This window comes from Cydia amplana, chromosome 6 (assembly GCF_948474715.1).
Source record: "Cydia amplana chromosome 6, ilCydAmpl1.1, whole genome shotgun sequence".
NCBI lineage: Eukaryota > Metazoa > Arthropoda > Insecta > Lepidoptera > Tortricidae > Cydia > Cydia amplana.
The window spans coordinates 17140933-17153924 of record NC_086074.1 but is presented as its reverse complement, the minus strand read 5'-3'; the positions used below and the strand labels follow the sequence as shown (position 1 = coordinate 17153924).

The 12992-nt window shown below is 41.4% G+C and overlaps 1 protein-coding gene across 1 annotated transcript in view; it reads left to right on the top strand.

Annotated features, from left to right (window-relative positions):
• The window catches only part of LOC134649007 (AP-1 complex subunit gamma-1), a 57989-nt gene that overhangs the window by 34900 nt on the left and 10097 nt on the right, over nucleotides 1-12992 (top strand). Inside the window, exons 7-12 of the mRNA XM_063503696.1 lie at nucleotides 2449-2466; nucleotides 3589-3684; nucleotides 4319-4498; nucleotides 10063-10209; nucleotides 10901-11119; nucleotides 12721-12879. Of these exons, the coding sequence (XP_063359766.1) occupies nucleotides 2449-2466; nucleotides 3589-3684; nucleotides 4319-4498; nucleotides 10063-10209; nucleotides 10901-11119; nucleotides 12721-12879 (819 nt within the window). The remainder of the gene's footprint in view (nucleotides 1-2448; nucleotides 2467-3588; nucleotides 3685-4318; nucleotides 4499-10062; nucleotides 10210-10900; nucleotides 11120-12720; nucleotides 12880-12992) is intronic.

Here is a 12992-nt window from a genome sequence, read left to right as displayed (position 1 = left end):
AAGAATAGATGACAAATTTACTGCAGAAAGTCAAAGCCACGATTCAATTTAATAACTCCAATGTAATATCAGGTACATGCTGTAAATGATGCAATCTATAAATAGACACCGTGTTATCTGTAAAAGTACATAGCAGTGCGACCCACGTTGATATCAACAAATAAAATAAATTTTCTGGTATTTTGCAGTACCTTCAACTTATTTATAAACTTCTCCTTATAGCTCGTAGGTAAACGCGTGACGTCATTTTAAGCTGTCCACGTGAATGACCTGTGAAACTAAAGGTCACTAAGGAGTTTATAGTATCGATTTTCGCACCAAATCGTACTAATTTTCACTAATCGAGTATAATTTTGATGTAACATGATACCATAAGACTAGAAAACGAATTTTGAATAAATATTTTCATTTCGTTTTAATTAAAACAGAAATTAAAATTTCAGCGCTTCGGCCAAGAACTTAAAAAAAAGTATTTACATGTACCGAAACAAGCACCGATTTTAAATTAAATTTCAGGTAGGTAGGTATAGCAGAGGTATAGAGTTTCATTAAAACAGCCGTGGGCAAAAATATCATTTTGTCCTTAAAAAATTACGTAAAAGAAGGTATCATTACTTTCTTTGATGTTTTTTGATGTCTGTACGTCTGTAGGTCGATATAAAAACATCTACCTAATCAGAATCGCCGCCATTACGTTATGTGTTACGCCGTAACATTAAGTAAATATATTTATGACAATTATGACTTACTCCCGCACGGTTCCATTTGTAAGGATTCCTTGCGTTATTCATTAATCCTTTCTGATTTTAGTTTTCTAAATCCCAAAACGTTAGTTTATATTAGGCGCAGTACAGATTAGGTTTCTATTTGGAAATGTCTTTACTTTGCTCTTTAGGCGGCCATGGTCATTTACTAAAAAATATTCAATTTACTCTAATGTTTATTTAGTCTGTACCAAGTGTACTAACACTAAAGCAGCCCTTTGTATACATACTTATACAAAGGGTTACCCAACTACCAGATTAACTATCTCGGCCGGTCAACTTTTCCACTTAGAAATCCCGGCATACCTTACGTGCCCTAAATATACTTAGTTATAGAACCCTCCATTCTACTTGCTCGGGTAGAGACCCGAGTAACAAGAGTGTTACTTTAATAAAACTTGCGCAGCCTGTTTACCGGACTTATTTGTTTGCAAACTCGGCGACGGCTCTAAGGCCAAGCGCGCACCACGATTTTTTGTCGCGCGATTATTTTGTCGCAGAAATGCAACGTATGTGTTTATATGCCAGTGCGCGCATATGCGACAAAAAAATAGCAGCGATTTTAAAATTGTGATATGTCACATATTTCCGCGATTGCTCGCGACGCGATTGTCGCAAAGTGAATTGCAGCATATGGAGTTGTATGGCCCCGCGCGCACTGCGATAATAAAATCGCACCCCGGACCTCAGTCGGCATTTCGCTCTCCAAGCGTCAACATGTTGGAACCTGCTTCTCCAATGGAGTCACAAGATGAGACGCTAGATGTTGACCATTTTATGATGGAGATCACCTTTGTGGTATAAATACTCAAAGTCATACAGCGATTGCATATTGAAGACACGTTTCACGACAAGCGACTGGTACGAAATCCATGTTGAGAATGAACAAATCGTCGACTTTTTCATCGCAGTGCGCGCAGTCAATTTTCTGCGACATATTACAGCGCGATTCTAAAATCGTGTCGCACGCTTGGCCTAGCTTTAAGCTGACTTGTATAATTGTATATATTTGACACCATTTCGAGGATACAATTTAGTGAGATGAATTTATGATGTGATGTAGGCGAACGAGATATTTATTGTGCTTAGCTGTTAGTTATAGATACTTAGTTAGCGTTGTACATATAGGCGTGTATTGTATATGGGCGATCATAATTAGCCAAACGAATTGGCTATGTACTGATTTACACAGTTATAGCATGTCACACCAGTATTATTAGTACACGAGGGAACAGTATAAAAATATGCGTGAGGTGTTTTTGAGATTTTTTTGATATCGCATTTTTATACTAATTACGTGATATTTGCCGAGACCCCCTCTCCCCTACTACGTGAGATTTGTTGAGATTCGGCTTGAACCCTCATCCTCTGAACTGAACATCTCGCGTAGTTTATTGACGTCCCTTTATAAAGAGCAAATATTCTATTTATCGGATTTGATCTTACGATTTTGAAGATATGGTCGACCAAAGTAATAAAAAACTGTAGGCTAAAGTTACGCATTGTAATTCCTACTCTGATTAAAATTGCGCTCAAAATTGTTTTGTACACTACCACACTATGCGTCTGCCATTAAACCTTTAGTATTATGTCGTATACACACACATTTGTAAATCACACACTATTACTATGATAGTACATATAAGTATACCACACTAATTGTTCTGTTTGTGTTGTCCCGTAGGAGAGCGGACAGCGCGAGGTAATCACACGATGATCCTTGCACTATTACGTGTCGTAGCCTGATGACTATCATGCAAACATTTAATAAAATAACTATACCGTGAACGTACATCACGATCGTTCATAAATTGTCCTGTAGTATACCTAATTGATTTTGTATGACAGCCTTGCGTGGCAATATTATAAATATCGCAATGCAACTGGTAATGATAATATTTTCATCAACGCATTACGCAACTGCCTGAATAGGATCTGGGGCAAAAACAATCTATGGCTAAGACTACTCTTTGAGAGCATTTCCTTCTATTACTAAGTACTTTAGACACGGAAAACTCCACAAGCATAGCTTGATTTTGTTTCATTCAAATACCTACGTAAATACAAACGGTATTTTGAACATTAAGAATGTCAACAGGCTACGGCACGGGCAACAGCATGAATGTCTTGTGTTGGATACATGATATCAAATATACAAAACGTATTATATGTATTGTATTACATGACAAGCGAAGGCCTTACAGATTCTAATTTTGTTAGACTTGAAGATGGATTCAAAACAGCGTCTCTTTTCTGCTGTGATTAAGACTTTTTTAACTATGTATCTTAAGTATCTGTACTTAATGTGTCTGTGTACGAATCTGTCAGGTTTTCGAAATTTGTGGGACGTTTGGGAGATCAAATAAACTATCATACATTTGTGTAGAAATAGTGTAGGTGTACACACGGCACTCTGTGCATCTTATTTTTATCTCTATAGAACCTTCTTTGAAAGTTTTCGATTTCTATCTTATTATTTCACGTGTACTAACTCTCAGTTGACTGTCGTTTGATTGTGAGACGGTTTTCTCACATAGACTAGAAAGCACACAAAATGTGACTAATATTCGTTGAGGGATATGGAACTCTTTTATTATTCTTCATTTGAAAGTTGATATTTGTTGTAAAGGTGTTCATTGTCATTTGCCCTGTACTGTAAAATTGTTGTTTGAAAGTATTTAAACTTTATTTTTCATCCAGTATTTAGAAAATTCGCATACTTAAATTGGCTGATTTTTTTTCTTTTTCGCTTCGTATAATCTTTCTGTGTGCGCCAAAGAACCAGCTTTATTAATGTGATATTAAGGTGTGTATTTGTTTGTAGATCGTTCCGAACCTGGTACGGATACTGAAGAATTTGATACTGGCCGGTTACTCGCCCGAGCATGACGTCAGTGGCGTCTCGGACCCCTTCCTTCAGGTAATAAAGTTACGATGTAAATAATTAACTTGCTAACACAGTTTACAGGTGCTGTCACATGATTAGACCTAGTTTATTGACTTGTTGGCTGGAGATTATTTCAATAATATGTACCCATATAACTGTTTGATAACGTAATAATGATATTGTTGTTCACATGTTAGTTTATGATTTAATTTGTTATTTGTCAGGGCACATTTACCTGTAGCATAAGTTAGTGTAGTGTAGTAGGTTTAGTAAGTTTTATTATGTAGTTTTTTTTTAGTTTTAATGATAATATTTGTTAAATGTTACAAAATTCAATTTTGCTTTTGATATGATTAGGACTGTTTATCAAGTTTCACCATCATTTCATCAACATAGAATCTCTAAATCTAAAACCTATTTATGTGATTATGTAAAATAGTCAAACTTTATGAAATTACTAGCCAAAATGTATATTTATACACTTGTAACTAGTATGCAAGCGAGAGCCCTATACCATTTAAGATAATATATTCATAATTTACCAATATTTTAATCACTAAAAAGTGTCTCAAAATATACACTCTAGACCTAACAGCGATGAGTGACACCATAATTGTATGCGTAAGTAGGTAGATGAAATACAACACTGGAAAAATATTCCTTCCAGGTGAAAATCCTCCGCCTCCTCCGGATACTGGGCAAGAACGACGCGGAAGCGTCAGAGGCCATGAACGACATTTTAGCCCAGGTGGCCACCAACACGGAGACTAGCAAGAACGTAGGCAACACCATCCTCTACGAGACCGTGCTGTCCATCATGGACATCAAGTCGGAGAGCAGTCTACGGGTGAGTACATCACATGTTACCAGGTCCAGAGGCCATGGACGACATCCTGGCCCAGGTGGCCACCAACACGGAGACCAGCAAGAACGTGGGCAACACCATCCTCTACGAGACCGTGCTGTCCATCATGGACATCAAGTTCGAGAGCAGTCTACGGGTGAGTACACCACATGTTACCAGGTCCAGGTCCAGAGGCCATGGACGACATGCTGGCCCAGGTGGCCACCAACACGGAGACCAGCAAGAACGTGGGCAACACCATCCTCTACGAGACCGTGCTGTCCATCATGGACATCAAGTCGGAGAGCAGTCTACGGGTGAGTACATCACATGTTACCAGGTCCAGGTCCAGAAGCCATGGACGACATCCTGGCCCAGGTGGCCACCAACACGGAGACCAGCAAGAACGTGGGCAACACCATCCTCTACGAGACCGTGCTGTCCATCATGGACATCAAGTCCGAGAGCAGTCTACGGGTGAGTACATCACATGTTACCAGGTCCAGGTCCGGAAGCCATGAACGACATGCTGGCCCAGGTGGCCACCAACACGGAGACCAGCAAGAACGTGGGCAACACCATCCTCTACGAGACCGTGCTGTCCATCATGGACATCAAGTCCGAGAGCAGTCTACGGGTGAGTACATCACATGTTACCAGGTCCAGGTCCGGAAGCCATGGACGACATGCTGGCCCAGGTGGCCACCAACACGGAGACCAGCAAGAACGTGGGCAACACCATCCTCTACGAGACCGTGCTGTCCATCATGGACATCAAGTCCGAGAGCAGTCTACGGGTGAGTACATCACATGTTACCAGGTCCAGGTCCGGAAGCCATGGACGACAAGCTGGCCCAGGTGGCCACCAACACGGAGACCAGCAAGAACGTGGGCAACACCATCCTCTACGAGACCGTGCTGTCCATCATGGACATCAAGTCGGAGAGCAGTCTACGGGTGAGTACATCACATGTTACCAGGTCCAGGTCCGGAAGCCATGGACGACAAGCTGACCCAGGTGGCCACCAACACGGAGACCAGCAAGAACGTGGGCAACACCATCCTCTACGAGACCGTGCTGTCCATCATGGACATCAAGTCCGAGAGCAGTCTACGGGTGAGTACATCATCACATGTTACCAGGTCCAGGTCCGGAAGCCATGGACGACATGCTGGCCCAGGTGGCCACCAACACGGAGACCAGCAAGAACGTGGGCAACACCATCCTCTACGAGACCGTGCTGTCCATCATGGACATCAAGTCCGAGAGCAGTCTACGGGTGAGTACATCACATGTTACCAGGTCCAGGTCCAGAAGCCATGGACGACATGCTGGCCCAGGTGGTCACCAACACGGAGACCAGCAAGAACGTGGGCAACACCATCCTCTACGAGACCGTGCTGTCCATCATGGACATCAAGTCCGAGAGCAGTCTACGGGTGAGTACACCATCACATGTTACCAGGTCCTGGTCCAGAAGCTGTGGTGTGGGACGTAATGACAAACACTATCTCTGGAGTATAGGTTTATTCTGATCTATGATACTTATGCTAGGGTATATATATAGGGTACATGTGAGAGAGTGTGCGTGCACACTACACCTCCATTCCAAAGGAAAAAAAAAAGATTATAAGTTTAAATATATAATAATCTTTTTTTTTTGTTCATATATTTAGTAAGTGTTAATAAGAGTAAATAGGACACAGTTACACAGTTTTAAAATTTATAACAAAAAAATTATGCAAATTAAAATCTACGAAATATCAATGTAACCCTTTTATCGTTTAAGGTTATAGATTTGAAAAAAAAAATTGCAAAAAGAAAAACCTTAGTCGTAAAACAAAGCAGATATAATTAACATATGACAATTGCAAAAAAAAAAACAAAGATAATAAACACAATTTCAGCACGCTTCGATGACGAAACGAAATTACAAAGTAGGTACATTACACAGTTATATACTAGTCATAAGAAAAATAAAAACACAAAGATTTATAAAAAAAAACACAATAAAAAAGAAATCACATTATTCAAACATTATCACTATTATAAAAAACAGTTCTTGTCCATTTAGGACACAATACATGTGTCTAATTAGTCAATCCTAGGTAGGTACCTTTACTTTACATTCGGTATTTATCATATTTTAATACATCAATACATCATATTCTCAAATCCATAATTGTTGTTACATACTTGCAAGTAGTTTATTAAGTATTCCGTTTTTAAGACGTCATTAGTGTTAAATTTCACTTTATTTATTATATTATTTTAACTCAAAGTGTGCATCCTGTGTGCTTCACTTGCGGCAAGGGTACACAACGCATTTATTTTGTGGCCGGCCGACCTTAATACACATTTATTTATTTATTTGCTCAGGATACAAGGAATTTATTTATTACGCGCGCACACCTATTATTTCGTTATTTATACACTCAGGCAGTTCTTTTAACACGTCCATACATAAAACCTTCCATGTGTCCAAGGAGTCTCCACGATTGATACTCGACCGAATCATGGTCAGACATCCAAGGATTCCGTGCCTGCCTTGTATCCTGGCGTACCCTTGCTAACCTAATCGTCCAAGGCCGCCTCTCGGGCCACCGAAGATGCGATAGGCATATTTAATTCTTGTAACAGCCTGTTATTCAATCTTCCTTACAAAACAAAACTTTCAATACTCGATCAAATATCACAGACACCATGAAAACTTCAATATATAAGAATTTCAACAACTCTTAGTTGATCAGGCCAATCGTTCTTTGAAAAACTTATACAAATCAGTGTTCCCAACAACTACCTATCTTAAACGCCATCCAAAAATCAATCAAATTCCATCTTGCCATTTAGAACTCTGAAACCAAACCAATCAATCAATTTACGTATTTATTTTACCTCTACAGTCTACACTACCTATACCTTTCTAAGTACACATGCAATACCAACAAACGTTTAACGATACATCCATCCATATACTCCATCATTGAAACAAACCAAATCATTATTTTTCCAGCATAACTATAACTTTTCCACCTCGTAACTTTGTATCAAAATGTCACATCCGTATTCAATTGTCATGTCAGATACACATTATTATAAAATAATAACAAAATGATAAGTCCGGTACACTAATTCTTTAAAACTAAAATCTTAAATACAAACATAAACATTGATGTACTAAAATACCAAATCTATATCATGGTTAAAAATAATAAGTACCATTATGATTATAATTTAAATAATCTAAAACTGTGCACATTGCTTCATTTTATGACACCTGTGACTGAAATTTGAGATGTAATAACATACTCTCTGCATACCAAACCGTTTATGGGAACGCTTTTGCAACGCCGTGCTATATTTGTATTGTAAGTACCTAATACTCGTATAATGATTTACAACGAATGAAATATAAATATTTTTAATTATTTTCGGAACGTTATAAATGACACAATTATATAAAAAAAAAAAAAAAAAAAAACATGTACACATGGCTGGAGAAACACTGGTCAAATGTAAATATAAACTTAGGTCACATTAAAAAAACTATTATTTTAAAAATGAACGAATATAAAAATATTTTTTTTGACTAACCGTCCTTTTAACCATTTAAACTTAAAGTAGTATATCTTTAAGCGGAAATAACGATATCCTTCATATTAATTACTTATTACATTGGCTATATATTTTCAAATTACAATTAACACTCAAACAAGTATTGGTCCATTTTTCAACTATCACTACTAAAACAAAAAAATAGTTCAAAAGGTAATTAACAAAGTAATTAAAATTCTAAAAATATTATTTACGTACCGACAACCCTTATTAAAATTTTCTTAAAATCACAACGTAGACAATCAATTCACGTTAAGCACTTCTCTGTTTGCGCTGTTGTCGCCGTACTCGTATTGTACCTCCTGCCCCGGGCTCCTGTGCAAGGACACCGACAACTCCCGGCTGCATACTATCCCAAATCGTTTATAATCACTGTCCGTTTTTTTTTCAATCACCGCCCGTTTTTAATTTTAAGTCCAGTCATCTTGTACGTACGTAAAAACTCGTGAAACACGTTCCATTCAATTAATACAATATGTAGGTATTTTAAAAGTTCACTTCTTTACTTATTTGAGTCACTTCACTAAATGATTTTGCAATGTTATTCACATAGTCTATTTATAACTGTTCGAGCACTTTCTCAATTTTATGTGTTGATTTTAAATATCAATTAAACAAGGTCACATATTAATTACTATCTTCTCTGGCTCATCAATCTCGAACTTCACTGGCTGGCGCGGCGCGCCGCCAGTGCAGCGCAAGGCCGCACTGGCAGGATCGCCATGTGGTGTGGGACGTAATGACAAACACTATCTCTGGAGTATAGGTTTATTCTGATCTATGATACTTATGCTAGGGTATATATATAGGGTACATGTGAGAGAGTGTGCGTGCACACTACAAAGCCATGGACGACATGCTGGCCCAGGTGGCCACCAACACGGAGACCAGCAAGAACGTGGGCAACACCATCCTCTACGAGACCGTGCTGTCCATCATGGACATCAAGTCGGAGAGCAGTCTACGGGTGAGTACATCACATGTTACCAGGTCCAGGTCCAGAAGCCATGGACGACAAGCTGGCCCAGGTGGCCACCAACACGGAGACCAGCAAGAACGTGGGCAACACCATCCTCTACGAGACCGTGCTGTCCATCCACAGACACTCCAACCTCTAGACATAGCATAGTCGCGCTACCCCCTCTGACACACATACGGTAGCGTTACTCCATCTTCGAGTCAATCACGGCACGGGATTCGCTCACCTCGTCCCCCCGCACCCCCGTATTTCTGGCAGCATCGGTTTCATGAAATAATTGGCCTAAGCTCAGTCTAGAGGTTGGATTGTCAGTGTGTCCATCATGGACATCAAGTCCGAGAGCAGTCTACGGGTGAGTATTATAAACAGATCTAAAAGATTACTTCTACGCAGGCTGTTTGTTACACTACTGTTTCTAAATGCAGTTTGATGCAAACAGTTGCACTGAATCCCTAATTACCACTAAGTTTAAGATGATTATTGTGAAAGTAAATAAACATTTTTAATATTTTTTTTAATTAATAAAAAAAATTAAAAATAAAATAAAAATTGTTTATTTTAGATCATTGATCCATAGCGTTATTAGTAGGTATAATCTTAAAAACTATGTTAATTACTAAAAATAATAGAACGAAATAAAATTAATAATTAATGCTAGCCTTAACATCTTAACATAAATCCTAAAATCCCTGTCAATAGTTGATTATTGTATCATCATTCAAGAGCAAAAAATAGTGTCATACATTTTGTTCAGGTATCATAATTGTCATATGTTTTCATAAAAAAAACTAACGAACGGCACCCTACTAGGCTACCTTTAAACTTTAAGGCAGTAGTAGTGACTTGCCTACTAAAAAAGGGACCAATGACTAATCGTGTACAGTACCAATCATTGGGTAGTCGCCATCTTTTTCTTGGCTCCACATTAAAATAAAAACACGTAATAAATCTTTTACTTCCATATGTCCACAGGTCCTAGCGGTGAACATCCTCGGAAGGTTCCTTCTCAACAACGATAAGAACATCAGATACGTCGCGCTGAACACGCTTTTAAGGACGGTGCACGTCGACACGTCGGCCGTGCAGAGGCATAGGACCACCATTCTGGAATGTTTGAAGGTATGTATTATCTACAATCTACATTGTGAGCCAAATAATGTCAACTGTTGTACAAATTTGTCGCTGCGGCAGTCAGCGGGGCAGGGGGAAGGGACTTTGTGTAAACATATTCCTGCGGGCTCAGCACGGTTCCATTTTTATCGACTATCACTATGCCCGTCACTTTCGCACTTACATACTTGTTAGAACGTGACAGGCATGGTGATAAACGATAAAAATGCGACCGTGCTACTAGGGCTGCACATGCTCTGTGATTGACGTAAGAGACGTATCAAAAAGCCAGCAGCGTCAGGAGCAGCAGTGGTATGTGCAGTGAGCGGCCTTCTCGCAAAGCTTTGAGGTCTTTGTATCCAACGACCCGACTTTTGTCACTTTGACTATGATTTTCGGCGAACGAACATATTTGTCTGTATATATGTTCCTTGTGGTGATCTTTCCTGGTTATTATTTACTAGCGACCCGCCCCGGCTTCGCACGGGTTAACAAATTAAACAAAAACCTTCCACTTGAATCACTCTATTAAAACCGCATAAAAATCCGTGGCGTAGTTTTAAAGATCTAAGCATACATACAGACAGACAGGCAGACAGCGGGAAACGACTTTGTTTTATACTATGCAGTGATGAAAAAGACTTTGACTCCAGGGTTTTCGAATTGCTACATCACGCTAATGTAACTTATTACCTTCCAGGACCCCGACATCTCCATCCGGCGGCGCGCCATGGAGCTGTCCTTCGCGCTCGTGAACCAGCAGAACATCCGCAGCATGATGAAGGAGCTGCTCGTGTTCCTGGAGCGCTCGGAGCCGGAGTTCAAGGCGCACTGCTCGAGCGCCATGCTGCTGGCCGCCGAGAGATACGCGCCCACCAACAAGTGGCATCTAGACACGCTGTTCAAGGTGTTCCTCAAGGTGAGAGCGTGATGGAGCTCCTGGGGACGGAGTTCAAGGCGCACTGCTCGAGCGCCATGCTGCTGGCCGCCGAGAGATACGCGCCCACCAACAAGTGGCATCTAGACACGCTGTTCAAGGTGTTCCTCAAGGTGAGAGCGTGATGGAGCTCCTGGGGACGGAGTTCAAGGCGCACTGCTCGAGCGCCATGCTGCTGGCCGCCGAGAGATACGCGCCCACCAACAAGTGGCATCTAGACACGCTGTTCAAGGTGTTCCTCAAGGTGAGAGCGTGATGGAGCTCCTGGGGACGGAGTTCAAGGCGCACTGCTCGAGCGCCATGCTGCTGGCCGCCGAGAGATACGCGCCCACCAACAAGTGGCATCTAGACACGCTGTTCAAGGTGTTCCTCAAGGTGAGAGCGTGATGGAGCTCCTGGGGACGGAGTTCAAGGCGCACTGCTCGAGCGCCATGCTGCTGGCCGCCGAGAGATACGCGCCCACCAACAAGTGGCATCTAGACACGCTGTTCAAGGTGTTCCTCAAGGTGAGAGCGTGATGGAGCTCCTGGGGACGGAGTTCAAGGCGCACTGCTCGAGCGCCATGCTGCTGGCCGCCGAGAGATACGCGCCCACCAACAAGTGGCATCTAGACACGCTGTTCAAGGTGTTCCTCAAGGTGAGAGCGTGATGGAGCTCCTGGGGACGGAGTTCAAGGCGCACTGCTCGAGCGCCATGCTGCTGGCCACCGAGATACGCGCCCACCAACAAGTGGCATCTAGACACGCTGTTCAAGGTGTTCCTCAAGGTGAGAGCATGATGGAGCTCCTCGTGTCCTGGAGACGGAGTTCAAGGCGCACTGCTCGAGCGCCATGCTGCTGGCCACCGAGATACGCGCCCACCAACAAGTGGCATCTAGACACGCTGTTCAAGGTGTTCCTCAAGGTGAGAGCATGATGGAGCTCCTCGTGTCCTGGAGACGGAGTTCAAGGCGCACTGCTCGAGCGCCATGCTGCTGGCCACCGAGATACGCGCCCACCAACAAGTGGCATCTAGACACGCTGTTCAAGGTGTTCCTCAAGGTGAGAGCATGGACTTCAAGGCTTGTTTAGGAAATGCAGATACAGTGGAAGCCTTTTAAAATGCTCTTCGATTGGTATGTTTTCAGTCTATCATCAGATTTTGCGTGTGTGAAAAATTCTGTGCAATTAACCTAAATTTTTGAAAAGTTTAACGGAGTTAAGACTGACCACAGACATAAAATTTAAGAATGACCGTTTTCTTCGGGTATCCTTCACTTTAACTACGTATTGTTTATGCGGGTGAACAATGTTTACGACTTTATTTTATTTTTTTGTTTAAAATAGTTTAGGAAAATACTACGAAAAGTATAATATTCCTAGATTTATGACTGGTTGCATCAAACCTGCAATCAGTGTCATTGTAGGAGTTCGTTAATAGTTTAATGTTGTATGAAAAGTTTGACAGCTCTCTTTGGGATGACAGTTCACCGCTCACCATAATTAATGTTGGTTATATTGTTGATGGTGCGTGGTGCAACCCATCTTTATTCTTTAGAACGGCGAAACATTGTATGCTGTTTTAATATTTAACTATTTCGCCAGGCGGGCAACTACCTCCGAGACGACACGGTGTCCAGCACCATCCAGATCATCTCGTCAGCGCCGGCCGAGCGGCAGGCCTACGCGGCCATGCGCCTCTGGAGCTCCCTAGAGCGCTCCGCCATCAGCGGCGACTCCTCCGACAAGCAGCCGCTAGTGCAGGTAAACAAAAGCGGCCAAGTGCGAGTCGGACTCGCCCATGAAGGGTTCCGTATTTAGGAGATTTATGACGTATTAAAAAAAACTACTAACTAGATCTCGTTCAAACCAATTTT